The 19,257-nt window shown below is 36.1% G+C and overlaps 1 protein-coding gene across 1 annotated transcript in view; it reads left to right on the top strand.

Moving 5' to 3' along the window:
• The window catches only part of LRRC9 (leucine rich repeat containing 9), a 97,228-nt gene extending 78,438 nt beyond the window's left edge, over nucleotides 1-18,790 (top strand). Inside the window, exons 28-33 of the mRNA XM_059059636.2 lie at nucleotides 8,123-8,340; nucleotides 10,233-10,301; nucleotides 11,784-11,924; nucleotides 16,217-16,361; nucleotides 17,822-17,990; nucleotides 18,751-18,790. Of these exons, the coding sequence (XP_058915619.1) occupies nucleotides 8,123-8,340; nucleotides 10,233-10,301; nucleotides 11,784-11,924; nucleotides 16,217-16,361; nucleotides 17,822-17,990; nucleotides 18,751-18,790 (782 nt within the window). The remainder of the gene's footprint in view (nucleotides 1-8,122; nucleotides 8,341-10,232; nucleotides 10,302-11,783; nucleotides 11,925-16,216; nucleotides 16,362-17,821; nucleotides 17,991-18,750) is intronic.
• The last annotated feature ends 467 nt before the right edge of the window (nucleotides 18,791-19,257 follow it).

Below are 19,257 nucleotides of genomic sequence, written 5' to 3'. Positions count from 1 at the left end.
TTGGATTCAACAAAAAAGGAGACCATTAGTAACCTTCAGAGTATCAGATCTGGAAGTATGGGAAGAGCAAAAACCAAAGTGAAAACAATTAGAGGGAAGTGGTTGGATAGGCAGTAAAGACAACAAACAGAGGTCAGAGGTTGCATGCTCAAGGAACTTGTCCCTGAAAAGAAGGTAAGAGATCAGATGGTAGCTAGTGAAATTATAAGCACATTTTAAAGGTTTGTAAAGAGGTGAGTTAGGTTAAAGATACTGAACAGGAGGAGATAACTCTAAGGTCAGTCTAAAGAGGGAAGAGGGCAAAAGTTGTAGAGGAGTACACAAATGTAGGCAGCGATAAGATGAGGCCATGCCATGGTCTACCAGCGAGTTAATGAACTTACATTTCACATGTTGTGTTAAATTTGCAAGATGGTGGGAAAGGTACAGTCTTTAGGGAAAGGGCAGGGTGGGGCTGTAGGGAAGCAAGTTAGAATCTTAAGCATTAAGGGTCAAATTTATCTAAAATGTAACTATCTAGTTAAATAAGTGGGAGCTGCGAGACCATCAAGATGGCAGAGGAGTAGGACGTGGAGATCACCTTCCTCCTCACAAATACATCAAAAATACATCTACATGTGGAACACCTACAGAACACCTACTGAACATTGGCAGAAGACCTCAGACTTCCCAAGGGCAAGCAATCACTACATACCTGGGTGGAACAAAAGAAAAAAGTAAAAACAGAGACAAAAGAATAGGGATGGGACCTCCACCTCTGGGAGGGAGCTGTGAAAGAGGAAAAGTTTCCACACAATAGGAAGCCCCTTTACTGGTAGAGACGGTAAAATGTAGACTTCAGGTTTGCTGTCTGAGACTGACTTGTTTCTGATTTTTATGTTTACCTTAGTATAGTTTTTAGCACTTGTTATCATTGGTAGATTTGTTTATTGGTTTGGTTGCTCTCTTCTTTTTTAAATTACTTTTAAATTTTTTAATTTTAATAATTTTTAAAATTTTTTTAAATTTTAATTTAATTAATTAATTAATTTTTTCTTTCTTTTTTTCTCCCTCTTCTTCTGAGCCATATGGCTGACAGGGTCTTGATGCTCCGGCCTGATATCAGGCCTGAGTGTCTGGGGTGGGAGAGCCAAGTTTAAGACATTGGACCACCAGAGACCTCCCAGCCCCAAGTAATAACAATTGGCAAGAGCTCTCCCAGAGATCTCTGTCTCAACACTAAGACCCAGCTCCACCCAATGGCTAGCAAGCTCCAGTGCTAGACACCCCATGCCAAACAACTAGCAAGACAGGAATACAATCCCACAGATTTGCAGAGAGGCTACCTAAAATCATACTAAATGCACAGACACCCCAAAAACACACCACCAGACGCAGCCCTGCCCACCAGAAAGACAAGATCCAGCCCCACCCACCAGAACACTGGCACCAGTGCCCTCCACCAGGAAGCCTACACAAGCAACTGAACCAACCTTACCCACAGGGGGCAGACACCAAAAACAATAGGAATTATAAACCTGCATCCCGTGAAAAGGAGACCCCAAACACAGTAAGTTAAGCTAAGTGGGAAGATAGAAATACGCAGCAGATGAAGGAGCATGGTAAAAACCCACCAGACCAAACAAATGAAGGGGAAACAGGCAGCTATCTAAAAAAGAACTCAGAGTGATGACAGTAAAGATGGTCAAAAAACTTGGAAACAGAATGGAGAAAATACAAGAAACGTTTAACAAGGACCTAGAAGAACTAAAGAGCAAACAAACAGAAATGAACAACACAATAAATGAAATTTAAAATTCTCTAGAAGGAATCAATAGCAGAACAACTGAGGCAGAAGAACGGATAAGTGACCCGGAAGATAAAAGAGTGGAAATAACTACCACAGAGCAGAATAAAGAAAAAAGAATGAGAAGAATTGAGGACAGTCTCAGAGACCTCTGGGACAACATTAAATGCACCAACATTTGAATTATAGGGGTCCCAGAAGAAGAGAAGAAGAAAGGGACTGAGAAAATATTTGAAGAGATTATAGTTGAAAACTTCCCTAACATGGGAAAGGAAAGAGTCAATCAAGTCCGGGAAGCACAGAGAGTCCCATACAGGATAAATCCAAGGAGAAACAAGCCAAGACACATATTAATCTAACCATCACAAATTAAATACAAAGACCTGTATGCAGAAAACTATAAGACACTTACGAAAGATATTAAAGATGATACCAACAGATGGAGAGATATGCCATGTTCTTGGATTGGAAGAGTCAACATTGTGAAAATGACTCTACTACCCAAAGCTATTTACAGATTCATTGCAATCCCTATCAAACTACCAAGGGCATTTTTCACAGTACTAGAACAAAAAGTTTCACAATTTGTGTGGAAAGACCCCAAATAGCCAAAGCAATCTTTTTTTTTTTTTTTTTTTTTTGTGGTACGCGGGCCTCTCACCGCTGTGGCCTCTCCCACTGTGGAGTGCAGGCTCCGGACGCGCAGGCTCAGCAGCCATGGCTCACAGGCCCAGCCGCCCCGCGGCATGTGGGATCCTCCCGGACCGGGGCACAAACCCCCGTCCCCTGCATCGGCAGGCGGACTCCCAACCACCGCACCACCAGGGAAGCCCCCAAAGCAATCTTGAAAAAGAAAAATGGAGCTGAAGGAATCAGGCTCCCTTACTTTAGCCTATACTACAAAGTTACAGTAATAAAGACAGTATGGTACTGGCACAAAAACAGAAATATAGATCAATGGAACAGGATAGAAAGCCCAGAGATAAATCCATGCACATATGGTCACCTTATCTTTGATAAAGGAGGCAAGAATATACAATGGAGAAAAGACAGCCTGTTCAATAAGTGGTGCTGGGAAAACTGGACAGCTATAAGTAAAAGAATGAAATTAGAACACTTCCTAACACCATACACAAATAAACTCAAAATGGATTAGAGACCTAAATGTAAGGCTAGACACTATAAAACTCTTTGAGGAAAACATAGGAAGAACACTCTTTGACATAAACCACAGCAAGATCCTTTTTGATCCACCCTTTTTGTTTTGAAATAAAAACAGAAATAAACAAATGAGACCTAATGAAATTGAAAAGCTTTTGCACAGCAAAGGAAACCATAAACAAGACGAAAAGACAACCCTCAGAATGGGAGAAAATATTTGCAAATGAAGCAACTGACAAAGGATTAATCTCCAAAATATATAAACAGCCCATGCAGCTCAATATCAAAAGAACAAACAACCCAATCCAAAAATGGGCAGAAGATCTAAATAGACGTTTCTCCAAAGAAGATATAGATTGCCACAAACACGTGAAAGGATGCTCACCATCACTGATCATTAGAGAAATGCAAATCAAAACTACAATGAGGTATCACCTCACACCAGTCAGAATGGCCATCATCAAAAAATCTACAAACAATAAATGCTGGAGAGGATGTAGAGAAAAGGGAACCCTCTTGCACTGTTGGTGGGAATGAAAATTGATACAGCCACTATGGAGAACAGTACGGAATTTCCTTAAAAAACTAAAAATAGAACTACCATATGACCCAGCAATCCCACTATGGGCATATACCCTAGAAAACCATAATTCAGAAAGAGTCATGTACCAGAATGTTCATTGCAACACATTTACAATAGCCAGACCATGGAAGTAACCTAAGTATCCATCAACAGATGAATGGATAAAGAAGACGTGGCACATATATACGATGGAATATTACTTAGCCATAAAAAGAAATGAAATTGAGCTATCTGTAGTGAGGTGGATGGACCTAGACTCTGTCATACAGAGTGTAGTAAGTCAGAAAGAAAAGCAAATACCATATGCTAACACATAAATATGGAAAAAAAGAAAAAAGAAAAAATGGTTCTGATGAACCTAGGGGCAGGACAGGAATAAAGATGTAAATGACACATGTACAGAATGGACTTGAGGACGTGGGGAGGGGGAAGGGTAAGCTGGGATGAAGTGAGAGAGTAGCACTGACATATATACACTACCAAATGTAAAACAGCTAGCTAGTGGGAAGCAGCTGCATTACACAGGGTGATCAGCTCCGTGCTTTGTGACCACTTAGAGGGGTGGGATAGGGAGGGTGGGAGGGTGGTACAAGAGGGAGGGGATATGGGGATATATGTAAACATATATCTGATTCACTTTGTTATACAGCAGCAACTAACACAATATTGTAAAGCAATTATACTCCAGTAAAGATATTAAGGAAAAATGAACTGTTAAGGGAAATAAATAATATCTCATAAGTAAAAAAATTTAAAAGTAAATAAATAAGTGGGAGTTTTCTAACAATGGCAAATTCTGCTAGTTAAATATATGATCCCTGAAATCACATTTAGCACTGTTGTTTTGGAGTTTTCTTTCTTACATGTTTAGTGAGCATTCTAAAATGAAAAATAGCCAAAAATATGCTACTGTAGACATTATTCAGCACTTAAAGCTACTTCACGTGATTTTTATACCACTGGACTTTATTAAAAGTGACTGTCCAGGGCTTCCCTGGTGGCACAGTGGTTGAGAGTCCGCCTGCCAATGGCAGGGGACACGGGTTCGTGCCCCGGTCCGGGAAGATCCCACATGCCGCGGAGCGGCTGGCCCCGCGAGCCATGGCTGCTGAGCCTGTGCGTCTGGAGCCTGTGCTCCGCAACGGGAGAGGCCACCACAGTGAGAGGCCTGCGTACCGCAAAAAAAAAAAAGTGACCGTCCAAACACATAATTTCATAAAAGTAATATATTAACACAACTGAGTCATTTTTCTCAGTCTGACTTGAATAGTCTTTTTCTCATTCTTAAGTAAGGCACTGGTAATGTTTCAAAGTCTGTGATTTGATTCTGTGAGCAATTTCATTGAAGGTTATGATGTTATCAATTTCTCTAAGGAATAAAACAAAATAAGGTAACTTTCTCATATTTCATCAATTCTGAGACACCCACTTTTTATATTTTAACATGTCTTGAAATCAGGTTGTATCTTTATTGATGGCATAATATAGTTTATCTAGCCATGTTTTTTATCCTTTCTTAGTATACACAAAATATTGACATATCTTAACAATTGTTGGCATCTTAAGTTCGATGAAATATGTTAAATTACAAAGAGGAGAATTCCAAGAAAGTGGGATCACATGTTCAGTAATATATTAGTTTGCTAGGACTGCCATAACAAAGTCACAGCCTGGGTGGCTTAAACAAAAATTTATTTCCTCACAGTTCTGGAGGCCAGAAGTCCAAGATCAAGATATCAGCAGGGTTGGTCACTTCTGAGGGCCTCTCTTCTTGGCCTATAATTGTACTCTGTATCTTCACATGGTCTTCCCTCTGTGTCCTAATCTCCTCTTCACATAAGACACCAGTGATATTGGATTAGTGATCACCCAATGACCTCATTTAACATTAGTTACCTCTTTAAAGACCGAAATACAGCCATGTTCTGAGGGGCTAGGGGTTAAGACTTTCACATAATAATTGGGGGGGACACAATTCAGTCCAGTAACAAAGAGGATAAATAGTGGACGAAAGATAGAATGGCACAGAAGCAGCATTGTAAAAGGTCTAGGGTAGGCCTGGTGTTGCCACTTCTACGTCATTGAGCAAGACAGTTTCTCTGTCCCTCAGTTTTCTGATCATTAAAAAAGGATATTTTCCCTGTCCTATTTTAAGAATCTAATAGAAAACACACATAAAAGCATTTGGTCGACTCAACGGTTCTCTTCTTATATAAGTTATCATTCATACTTATAAAACTATTGATTGCTACAGCTGAGAGAAATCATAGGTTATAATGAAAGGATTGAGGTTTTAATGAACATAATAAATTCTTAATTTTTTAATGTAGTTGCAGTGTAAAAATATGTTGAGAAAGAAGTAACAGCATAATTAAGGTATATTCTTCCAACCTAACATTACAAATTAGTTTATTTTAATAAATAATTAGATATACCTATTTGAATACCTATTAGAATAACCCAGTATACTCAGGAAGTGTATCTTTTTTTTTTGCTTTTCTAACTACTTCCTGGTGCATTTTGGTCTTTTTTTTTTTTAAGTTGTTTTTCTTTGTTTGTTTTTAAAATTAAATTATAGTTGATTTACAATGCTGTGTTAGTTTCTGGTGTACATCAACGTGATTCAGTTATACATTTATATAGTCTTTTTCATATTCTTTTCCATTACGACTTATTACAGGATATTGAATATAGTTCCCTGTGCTACACAGAAGGCTCTTGTTGTTTATCCATTCTAGATATAATAGTTTGCATCTGCTAGTCCCAAACTCCAGTACATATTTCGCCCAGCCCCTCTCCCTCTTGGCAACCACAAGTCTGTTCTCTATGCTTGTGAGTCTGTTTCTGTTTTGTGGATGGGTTCATTTGTGTCATATTTTAGATTCCACATTTAAGTGATATCATATGGTATTTGTCTTTCTCTTTCTGACTTACTTCGGTTAGTATGATAATCTCTAGGTCCATCCATGTAGCTGCAAATGGCACTATCTCATTCTTTTTTATGGCTGAGTAACATTCCATTGTATCTTCTTTATCCATTCATCTGTTGATGGACATTTAAGTTGCTTCCATGTCTTGGATATTGTAAATAGTGCTGCAATGAACATTGAGGTGCATGCATCTTTTTGAATTATGGTTTTCTCCAGATATATGCCCAGGATTGGGATTGCTGGATCATATGGCAACTCTATTTTTAGTTTTTTCAGGCACCTCCATATTGTTTTGCATAGTGGCTGCACCAATTTACATTCCCACCAACAGTGTAGGAGGATTCCCTTTTCTCCACAATCTCTCCAGCATCCGTTATTTATAGACTTTTTTAAAAACAACTTTATTGGAGTATAATTGCTTTACATTGTTGTGTTAGTTGCTGCTGTATAACAAAGTGAATCAGCTATACATATACATATATCCCCATATCTCCTCCCTCTTGCGTCTCCCTGCCACCCTCCCTATCCCACCTCTCTAGGTGGTCACAAAGCACCGAGCTGATCTCCCTGTGCTATGTGGCTGCTTCCCACTAGCTATCTGCTTTACATTTGGTAGTGTATATATGTCCATGCCACTCTCTCACTTCATCCCAGCTTACCCTTCCCCCTCCCCAAGTCATTAAGTCCACTCTCTAAGTCTGCGTCTTTATTCCTGTCCTGCCCCTAGGTTCTTCAGAACCATTTTTTTTTTTTTTAGATTCTCTATATATGTGTGAGCATACGGTATTTGTTTTTCTCTTTCTGACTTACTTCACTCTGTATGACAGATTCTAGGTCCATCCACCTCACTACAAATAACTCAATTTCATTTCTTTTTATGGCTGAGTAATATTCCATTGTATATATGTGCCACATCTTCTTTATCCATTCATCTGATGGGAATGTAAATTGATACAGCCACTATGGAGAACAGTATGGAGGTTCCTTGAAAAACTAAAAATAGAACTACCATATGACCCACCAATCCCACTACTGGGCATACACCCTGAGAAAACCATAACTCAAAAAAGAGTCATGTACCACAATGTTCATTGCAGCACTATTTACAACAGCCAGGACATAGAAGCAAACTGTGTCTATAGACTTTTTAATGACGGCCATTCTGACCAGTGTGAGGTGGTACCCCATTGTAGTTTTGATTTGCATTTCTCTAATAATTAGCAACGTTGAACATCTTTTCATATGCTTCAGCCATCTGTATGTCTTCTTTGGAGAAATGTCTATTTAGGCCCTCTGCCCATTTTTTTGATTGGGTTGTTTTTTTGTTATTGAGCTGTATAAGCTAGGAAGCATATCTTCTGTAGCACTTTTATACATCTACTTTGATCAGTATCAACTATTTTAGCACTTAACTGTTGAACAGACAGATTGGGTCAATTCAGTACATTTTGTACATTATATCTTAAAGGAAAAATTTTGCTAAATGTTATTTGATGATGATGCTACCTTCCTGTAAATTACATTTCTGTTTCTCCTTGGAAATATGTTCTTTTTAATACTTCACTTCTTAAAGAATCATCTGATAAAAAAATATTTAAATGAAGATAGATAACTTTTATTCAGTTTGGGCTCACTTGACATATCATGAGTTATCTTTTTCAGGGAATGAAATCAGTCAAGTTGAAGGGCTTGACAACTTAGAGGTCCTTCAGGAATTGGTAGTGGACCATAACCGCATCAGAGCCTTTAATGATAGTGCCTTTGCCAAACCAAGCTCTCTGTTGGCACTTCACCTAGAGGAAAACAGACTACAAGAGCTGAGCAAATTACAACCTTTGGTAAAACTAGAGAAACTCTTCCTAGGATATAATAAAATCCAGGTAACATCGTTTATGAGATTTACAAGACTTAACTCCTTTGAATATAAAGCTTCCAAGCACACCAATGAAAATTTTGCTAGTGTGTTATTTATCATTTATATGACATGTAAATACTCTGGGATGCAGAAATGCTCACCCTGCTGCTAGACTTATAAACCCAACCAACCCACATCCATCTACCTGCAGATCCTCTAAGAGATATTTTTTGTTCCTGACTTCTCTTGGTCCAAGCTATTTGCGCATCTCAATCCCAGACTCCCTCTGCCCCTTTAAACTTAACATATGTACTTGGTCTACCTGACATTTGAATCAACTCCTGATAATGGACTTCAACTTGGCTTTAATAATCCATCTTTCCCCACTCAAGGCTTCCTAAGCTAGCATCCTGCATTTGTTTCACCTGCTCATAATTCAGCCTATTTCCATTAGGCCACTGCCCCAACTGAGCCTGCCCAAACTCTCTTCTGAGATAGTATGCAGATAAGAGGGTTGAAGGTACACACATACAGCCCTAACATTTCTCTCAGTGTTTTGCTGATGATCGGTTAGCCCTCCTTTTACCAATCTTGATATTTCTGCCCATACCTCTAAGACAATCTTGAAGACAAACTGAACTGTATACTGCCCCGCAAGGGCAGGGACCATGTCTTTCTTGCCCACATTTGTATTAGTAATATAGCAAAGCATCTGGTACATAGGAGATACATGATCAATATTTGTTAGTGGCTCTTCTTGCTGGAGTTCAGGAAGCCTTTTCTGGAGTGATATAAAAGCCTGTTCAAGGCTACAAGGAATTCATGAGCAGTGCCCTTTTCTACACAGCAACTAGGAAATACATACACAGAGAAAACTACATACAACTCACACATCAAGGGTCAAACAACATTCATCTGAGAAAAAGCCTGCCAAAACTGGCAATGGTTCTTCCAAAGCTTTATCCAGAAGAAATCTAAATTAGGATAATTGCTATCCTATAGGAACTCTTTCCAGTGATAGCAACTGAGCTAACACAAAGGATATGTCAAATCAGACTTACATGAATCTGAGACCTTACCCAGTATCAGGCTTTACTAATAATTTCAAGGATACACAGGGTCTGGGGCATTCCTGTGGCTTCTCAAATTCCACTTCCAAGTGATCTAAAATAGGTCTAAAAATTTTTATAGTTACTAGATGAACTGGCTAAACCCACTAATCATCCCAAATAAGAAGAGGAGCTTATCAATAACTTTGTTTTATTACTATGAACTAGCAACAACCTGAAGCTGATCTTGTTGCCTAAATTTTGTCAGCAATAGCATTTTAGAAATAACTTTGCAGAAACTAAAATGTATTTGCAAACTTTCACCAATGTCAAATAGATAATAATAAATAATCCCATCCAGTAGCAAAGGCAAGTCATTCAACTAGAGAAATAGTTTTTCAACTATATACTTTCCCATCAAATATATCAGTATTAAGTCCATTCAATATGACATGCTCCTTCACGGTGAAGGTTGTGTTTGATATGCACCTTTGAAATTGTTTAGACTAGATTCACCTCCTTTTCTACACATCTAGGTCAATCCTCTTGGGAATTAACCAAATATAATCTGAGTTTAGAATAGATCATAAATCTTCTGAAAAAAATATGGTCTTTCCTAGTAAGGGCTGCTGTATGGCCTATTTCCCATGTTAGCAGGTCATCTTTACCCAGTCATGTATTTGGAATCAATAGTACACAGATCTGTCTTTAATCAACAATACAGAATATTGTCAATCAAGCTCACTTCAGAAGATTCAATCATGAACTCGTTACAATCCAACACTTACATATAATTACTTCAAATCAGCATATACTGAAAGATGTTGGGTCTAACCAAATAATAACTTACTGCTAAATTTTTTAATAGGATATGGCAGAACTGGAAAAACTTGATGGTATCTCTTCCCTCAGAGAGCTTACAGTTTATGGCAATCCAGTGAGTGTGTTATTTTTCTAATTTATTAGTTAATTTATTTTAAATATAATTTATAGTTGTATATAATTTATTTTTATAAAATGTGAGAAAAGAGTTAATTTTATCTGTTTCCATATGCATAAACAGTTATCCAAGCACAATTTATTGACTAGCGTCTTCTTCCAACTGATTACAATATAAACTGTCATTGTCATATACAAGGGGGTCTACTTCTTGTTTCTAGTTATCTTGTTATTATTTATTTCTAGTGTTATTACCTTTCAATCAGAAGAGACAGTCTATTTATACATTCTTTGGTTTTATGAAACTGGCTTTGTAGCCTTGAATGTGCTCTTTTTTTTAACTCAATTTATGGCTTAGAGATCTCTTTCCATTAATGTATATGTATCTACTACATTAAAAAAATAGTTTATTCCCTTCTGATGATAATCTTTCTTTCTTTCTTTTGTTATCACAAACAGTGCTGCATACTCCTTCTGTGTTGTCAGTACCCCAGATCATACCTATATTCAGAGATTTGCTAGAAGATTTGCTAAAAGTCAAGGGACTTAGCATATAGCTATACTCATGGCTAAGATTTATTACTGTGATGTAATGAGGATACACAGCCAGGTGATGAAGGAAAAACACGTGGGCAGAGTCTGAAGGAATCCATGTGCAGGCTTCCTTATGCTCTTTCCCTCACATGAGGGGATCACACAGTGTGCACTCCTCACACACCAACAAAAATGTAGCAACAAATGTGTTATATTTCTGCCCAGGAAATCCCATTAGACTTAATAGCATTCAAGGGTTTTTTTGGAAGCTGGTCATGTAGGTACCCTGTGCCAATCACATACCAAAATTCCAGACTCCCAGGTTGAACATGAATCCTATTGTTTGTATAAGCAGTCTAGGCATAGTGAACTACCCTTATCAGTTAAGGAAGGGTGGGAGAGCTTCCAAAATGCAATTACCAAACACTTGTCAAGAGCTCCTTGCAAACAGATCCTTCTAAAGATAACAGCCTCAAGTCTACTATGTTAACACTTTCTACACTTTCTTACATACATATGCAAGTATTTTTACAGTAGGTTAATACTATGAAGTGATGTCATATAGTTCAATAGATGTGTATTGAATTAAACTGCATAGTGCCTATGGGAAATTATCATACAAGTTTCAAACTAATTACTTATAAGTGAACTTTTATAATATAATACTATTCATGAGTTGGGATTGCTTGTAGTTAATGAACAATACCATACACTCTGAGACTAAATCTCCAAGTGGTAGCCTTGGTTAAAAAAAAAAAAAACTTCTCATCTTCATTTGGCATAACAGGGAATTGAGAAATCTTTCAAAAAGGGAGTTCGTATTTATATAATTTAATACTACAAATTAGCTGTTACCTGTCATCTCTGCTGTCTATGCTTCTCTATAAAGGTTAATCTTTGAAATAAAAAGTTTTTTTAAGGAATGAATTGTTTTAACTTTATTCAGATTTGTAGAAAAATGCTACATCGCCACGTGCTTATATTTCGACTGCCTAATTTACAGATGTTAGATGGAATCCCTGTGAATTCAGATGATAGGGCAAAAGCTGAATTTCACTTCTCTGAACAACAAGCAAAGAAAAATTTGGTAATAATTCTATTATTTACACTTTTCCTTTTAAAATACATAAATTATTAGTAGATGAACATTCTGTCATGAGTTTTTACTTAAATGTTTAAACCTGATATATGATGTTTTTCTAGATAATTTTAGTACGTATTTGGTGATTACTGTGAAAAGCAGCTTGATCTGGTGAATAGAGCACATACACATAGAAGCTAGGAAAGCTCCTTATTCAAAAAACATACTTTGACATAGAGAAAATTATTTTAAACTGTGTGCCTCTTGCTCCATATGTCAGATAATGCTAGAAGGTAAGAAACTGTAACGTATCACTCTTATAAACAGTGACTAACAATAAAACTCTCTCCACTTAGGAGATAGAAAGGGAAGGAAGGAACAATGACCTCAAACTCTCTGGACTGTGTAGTTCATCTAGCAAGGGAGGTGTGTGTGTGTGCCTCTTTTCTTGTATATTGGCAGAATAATTGGGCTTTTTTTTTTTTTTTTTTTTTTTTTTTTTTTGCGGTACGCGGGCCTCTCACTGCTGTGGCCTCTCCCGTTGCGGCTTCGGACGCGCAGGCTCAGTGGCCATGGCTCACGGGCCTATCCGCTCCGTGGAATGTGGGATCTTCCCGGGCCGGGGCACGAACCTGTATCCCCTGCATCGGCAGGTGGACTCTCAACCACTGCACCACCACGGTAGCCCTAATTGGGCCTTTTGCCTATGAACCCTAGTAGGGTATCTGAGCATGACAGGGAAGAGGTTAGAGAGAGAAGCCACAAAAGCATATCATTTGGAAATTCTATCATTGACCATCAGGATTCTTCATAACTATCTTAAAAAAAGACTAAATTTAACACAGAAAAGCTATGGTTTTTGAACAAAGAAGTAATACTATTAGAGCTGTGCCTTTGCAAGGTTTAAGGAAGAAGGAAATGGAGGCAGAGAAACCAGCTAAGAGGCTTTTAGAATAATCCAAGAGAGAGATTATGAAGACCTGGACTAAGGTGGGGCAGTGAGAATGTAAATGAACCTCTACTGTCAGTGAAAGCCAGAGAGCAAGGGCATTAGTCAGTGAACAAAGATTACTTTTAAAAATTAAACTGAAGAGGAAAGAGATAAGACTACTGTAGATGCTTTCATTTATCTCACTGGTTTACCCAACACTCTCCACTCCCTTTGTAAAACAAACTAACTAGTTCCCAGAGCAAATTGAACGTTTGATACTAGTAGGCTACTCTCTAAGCTCCCTTCTGCCTTCAGCAATAGATTCACATATTTATTGAGTCGGCTGTGTTTTTTCAAAAACTTATAACTTTTATTTTAAATAAACAGATACACCAGTACAAATTTTAAATTATTATTTCTGTGTTTCTATGAAAGCCAAATGGGATTCTCTGTAAAGTCTGGAAAAAGATCAATTACACAAATCACAAATAATTGATTACACATACACAAATAATATCAAATTAGGTTGGGAGGAAAAAACATGCAAAATAAGGAAGAAAATTATAAAAATTCAGACAAATATGTGGGAAAATTTCTTTAAATCTAGACAGTTTCTTGTATTCAAATTTTCTCCACATGTTGTTGAATTCTTGCTGCTTTAACAAAACCAAAACTGGAAATTGTAGGTAAAACCCTTAAGGGTGGATTTATCTATTAGATAAAATACCAGTCAAAGGACTCTTTCTTAAAGAAAAGACCTTGGTCCTTCATCAAAAGATGTGTGGGCACATGTACTTTTATGTTTTAAAATTTTTTTAAAGAATTATAAAAAGAATTATAGATCTAATTCTTATTATTCCCTGACTTTTAAAAATTAACCAAGGGGATTCTATTATGGGTCAAAACAGCTATAGAGACCTGTGAAACTTAGAGCTGTACAATGTTAATAAAGATTATATAGATTAGGCAGAGGAAATTGGTTCATTTATGGGTTATATTTACAAATGTTTTTCTAAAAACTATGCTTTGTGAAAAAAATCTTAGCTACTAATCTGTATAATTAAGAGACAGCACCATCTAATGTCATCTACCGAATTATTGTCACAGTCTCTAGTCTTTAAAAAGAGAATAATTAAAATTTAGTTCAATGATTTACGCCTCCTTTCCCTTTCTCTCTTATATTCCATGAGCAAGTCACTTCTTGCTTCCAGAAGTGGAAAACTAAAGGAAACTTTAGTCTCTTATTGCTGTTGTAACAAATTACCTCAAATTTGGTGTCTTAAAACAACACAAATTTATTATCTTACAATTCTGGAGGTTGTAAGTCCAAAAAATCAGTCTTACAGAGCTAAAATCACAAGTATCGGCAGGGCTGCATACCTTCTGGAAGCTCTAGGTGAGAATTTGTTCTTTGCCTTTCAAAGTTCTAGAGGCTATCTGCATTCCTTGGCTCATGGCCCTCTTCCAGCAATGGCATCACTTTGACCTCTGCTTCCATCATCACATCTTCTCTCACACTGACCCTCTCTGCCTCCCTCTTATAAGGACCCTTGTGATTGTATTGAGCCCACCTAGATAATCCAGGATATTCTCCCCATCTCAAAATCCTTAATTTAATTATGCCTGTAAAGTCCTTTTTTGCCACGTAAAGCATTCACAGGTTTTAGAGATTAGGATGTGGACATTTTGGGGGGGCATGTATGTCTATCATACTGCATATGTGAGGCCTCCAGTGAGAGACCTATACAAATTGTAACATTATATTTTATAAATTCTATTTTAAGATAATATTGGCTACATTTTAAAAATTCCATATAATTTCATAAATACTCACTAAATTCCATATAAAGAAATCACTTAGAGCAACTTTAAAGATCCCAATATCCATATTTTTTAAATTACTTTCATATAGCAAAAAAAATACATAAACTCAAATTGTAGTCAATGATGGATGATTATTTCACTAAAGGTTTTGCTTGTTGGCTATTCTTTTCTATTTCTCATATAGTGAACTAAGATTTTTCCCATTCTATACTACCATGTTGTATTCAGTGATTCTAGATACCTATTCTTGCCATTCAAATCGGTGCCATAAACAAGAATTTAATTATCTTTCCATTTACTCTATATGTAAATATTTTATTTAAAAATTGGGTTTTAAAGAATTCATCTATATATGGTTAGTAAAATAAAGGGGGTATTTAAAGTCTTTATTTCAGAGAAATCTATTGTAAGATGCAATAATAATTTTTATTTTCCTGGCTAGAAAAAAATTGAGCTATTCATTTAGCTGTTCAGAAGACACAAGAACAGAATACTTTTCAAGTTTTATCAGTTCAGTCTAATGTATTTTTCTTTGTTTTAGTTGCTGCTGTTCTTTCTTTTTAACAGCAAATAAAGAGGAAATAAATGAAATCTAAAGTTGTCCTTTAAACCAGAACATTTTGGTGCTCTGGTTTCAGAAGAAAATTTGACAATATTCTAGTTTAATGATGGGATGAAACTCCCATGAAGGAATTACGGAATTTGGGATCAGCTTTAGTAAAAGGCCTGATACCTTAGTGCTCATTACAAAGCTGCATTTTGGTTACATTTACTGAAATATGAGGGAAATGGGTAATTTTACACAAATGGAAAAAGACTGTATCTCAATAAATTGAATCATATATTCAGAATTCATATTTTTTAAAGTATAAACAAGGTCAGTCTTACTGAAGACAGAGCAGGCATAAATTTCTAGGGAAACCAAGTGTCTCCAGCCTAAATTACTTCTCTCCTCCATTTGCTGATTCCTGAAAATCTTTTAAAAGCCTCTTAATTCTCAACTAACATAAAATGTAAACACTGTTTAGAGAGTTAGCACACTCATTAAAAGTGATTGTTATAAGATGCTTTTCTTAGTCCCCATTTTATTGTTTGTTTTTGAAAAACTAATTTAACTGCAAGACACCTGGGGAGGTAATGTGAGGAACACAAAGATGTAGAAGATACAACTCTTACCATCTAGAAATTCCTGTTCAGAAAAAAAGAAATCACAAAAGGGTAACGGCTTAATTCTCATTTTCTTAATTCTACACTTACCTTGTTAAGACTCTTTGGAATGGGGAGGTGCCATCACCCTAGACTGTTGTAATGAGTACAATGCAGTCTGAAAAAAATAGAACATAAGGTTCTGAGAGGGGTTAAGGGCCCAAAAATCTGTCTGTTTCACAGTTTTTGCCTCATACAAACTCTGAGTTTAGGGAAGCATGTAATTTCTGACCTAAAAAGTTTTAAGGTGATTATCAAGTGGGGCTTGTGGTAAGGCTAAGACGACTGATCTGAGTTTCAGAGATAAGGCATTCTTAACTTTTATTTTATTATGTAGTTTATTCCTGTTACCAACTCTCCTGTGGATGGTGGATCATTTGGCCAAGTGAAAGCTCCTCCCATAAAGATAACAAATGTAATTCGGCCTGGTGGATTTAGCCATTGCTTGGGATCTGACTTCACTTTAACTCGTGAAGTTGAAGGTATTTTGACAGTTTCTGAGTGAATGTAAAAAAACAAAAACACTTTATTTGAAACAAAAATCTCACTTTGATTTCTAATACTACTTAAAATTGCATATTTTACATTTACATTTCCTAAAATTGAATGTTTGTTCAAGTTTCATGTGACCATTCTGATTTCAAAGAATCTATAGTATTTTTTGGTTCTACTCAACTACTAATATGTTGTAACTAAACATTTGCTTGCAATTTGAACTTTATGATACTTGCACAGTTGTTCTTGACATTTCTTTTCAAAGCTTTTATTACATTTTGTAATAAAATATTACATTTTATATTTCATAGCAAATGCCTACTAAAACCTGTAGTACATCCTGCTAAAAGTAGAAATCAGAGGTTTAAAAATATTGGTAACAACAGACTCTTAGGGTTCAAAGTGTATCTTACAGAGAGAAGATCAAACTTCATCCTTGAAACCACTATATTATTTTACATATTCATGAAGCTATTAGTAGGAAAGTGTTTCAAGAGGTAGCTCTCTAAAGGAAGGGAGTATATTAAAAGGACAAGGCATGGAAATGTTTCATTCTATTATATATTTTCATTCAGACTTAGATCATGCCTCTTCTCTAATTCCAGATCTTCACTGGCTACCATTTTGGTGAAATTGGGGGTAGCTACTCTTTTCCCTGAGGGCTCACCTCTTCCATTCTTTTGAACATCACACTTTGCCTCAGACTACTGTTAGACAATAAAACTGAACATCACAATAACAATAAAATGATCTAAAAGCCTACTAAGAATATGCAATTATTTTTAAAGGAAACTCAGTTAAAAGAAATCCAACATAATTTACTCTAAGATGTTATTTTTTGTTTAACTTATTTTTCATACTTCTACATACTTATGGCTTCAAGATTTTAATCATAGTGAGAAATTAAATGCTTTTGTCCAGTAGATAGAACTATCAGTAAAACTAGACATACCAAATTGTTATTAGCCTCCTTAATAGTACAGTGTCATCACTGTCATCTTCAAGAATGTCTTCAATATCTTTGGAGGGGCATTAGTTCAACCCTGGATTCATTTCCATAACTTTCTTCTCAGATATCTTTCTTTAAGATTCATTATGCAACTACTTTGTTAGGATTTTCTGGAAAAGTCCTATTTCTTTCCTATTTTCTGATTGTGTTGCCCCAAATTTTGTTTTGAAAAGTATGGTCATTTTATCGATACATTTATTATAGCACACAGCTCTGGATATTTATATTTTTAAAAATTACCAAGAAGGAATCAAATTGATCCACTAGCTCAGAAAAATTTAAGCAGCATTAAGTGCTAGAAATATAGTCCAATTTTAATTTTTATTTAAAATTTTTAATTCATGTTATGAAATATGTATAGCACACAGTCAACTGAAGGACAACCAAACCTTATTAATTTATTAATGCTTTTCATTGTTTCATAATTCCTAATTTCAGACAAAAAAGACAAGAATGCAGGGATTCTAACAAGTAATCCTCGGAGCATTCATGCAGAAATAGCTTTTCGGCAACTCAGAGGGATAAATCTCTCTCCATCTCTTTTATCACATCAGAATATGGCATCTCCAAGTGCACAAATATACCAGAGCAACCAAGATGAGGGAAGGTAAAGCTATTCTGTGTTTCAATATGACTTGTCATCATTAAAAAAAAAAACAACTTCCCAAATTTGCTTGTCATCTATAGAAATAGGGAACTACTATTAATTGGGAACTACTATTATGGGAACTACTTTTAATTGTATTCTCTCCCAAGTCACTTATAATCACTGAATATGCAAAGAAGTTCACCTATATTTTGAACAACAGATAAATTCAACTCTGAAATCACAAAGGCTGAGAATTATGTAAATTCTTCAAGCTTCTTATAATTCCCAGTCGCCCTTCCTCCAATTTGGATCCTAGCCCAAGAGGTCAGCTGAAGGCCTAAGAACATGCTACTTCTCATTAAGAATTCACTCTGCTGCTCAACACCTGTCCACCCAGATTTCCAGTTAATACCTGTCCTCTAGTTTCTTTGTAGCCAATCTCTGGAGTGTCTATTAGAGAGACCTAGCAGCAGATCTAGCTTAAGCCTGGTACTTGCTGTACTGACTTCCCTGCTATAATCAGTCATGTCCCACTGAGAATATATTTAGTGAGTGTAATATATTGATACCATATTTTGATATCAATGGTTTATCCTCATGATAACCTGATTTATAGATAGCCAAAAATAGGATATTATTCTCTCTTCTGTTGTCTTTTTGAAATTGTACACATACAAAATACAAAAATTATTTACTGCAGAATTACCTTAAGTGAGCTGATCCATTAAGAAATTGTCACCATTACTTACTTGACTCATAAATATTTTGTTTCTGACAGAATTCCTGGCAGACACTTTCCAAGATCAAATCGAATGTAACTGCCTAAAGAGAAATGAATATATACCAAGAAACCTATTTCTGTTTAGTAGTTGTGCAAAAACTAGCAGACAGTGTCAGTGATAAAAAATATAAGATAATCACGTTACTTATGTTACTGAAGCACTTCAGTTCCATATGAAGATAATCTCTATCACCCTTGGTGAATTTTATTTAATATCATCTTTCTTAAACTTTCTTTATGGTTATCTTAGTTATTCATTTGATTTTCTATGTTAGAAAAATCATGAAGTATATCATACAACAATTTGAAAAGATACAAGTGACATAAAACAAAGTTCATAGAATCAAATGTTTAGTCCTGGGGTATTGGAAGCATTTAGTTGTAAAATCTCATTTTGGCTTCTCATATAAAGATACTAAGAAAAGGTAATTTTAGGAAATAAGCATACTTTAATTTGTAGAATATCTGTTCATTTAGGCTTACCTAAAGCTAAAGCACACATTT

Source organism: Kogia breviceps, chromosome 3 (genome assembly GCF_026419965.1).
Source record: "Kogia breviceps isolate mKogBre1 chromosome 3, mKogBre1 haplotype 1, whole genome shotgun sequence".
NCBI classification, from domain to species: Eukaryota; Metazoa; Chordata; class Mammalia; order Artiodactyla; family Physeteridae; genus Kogia; species Kogia breviceps.
The sequence above is the reverse complement of the archived record's forward strand: the minus strand, read 5'-3'. Positions and strand labels throughout refer to the sequence as shown.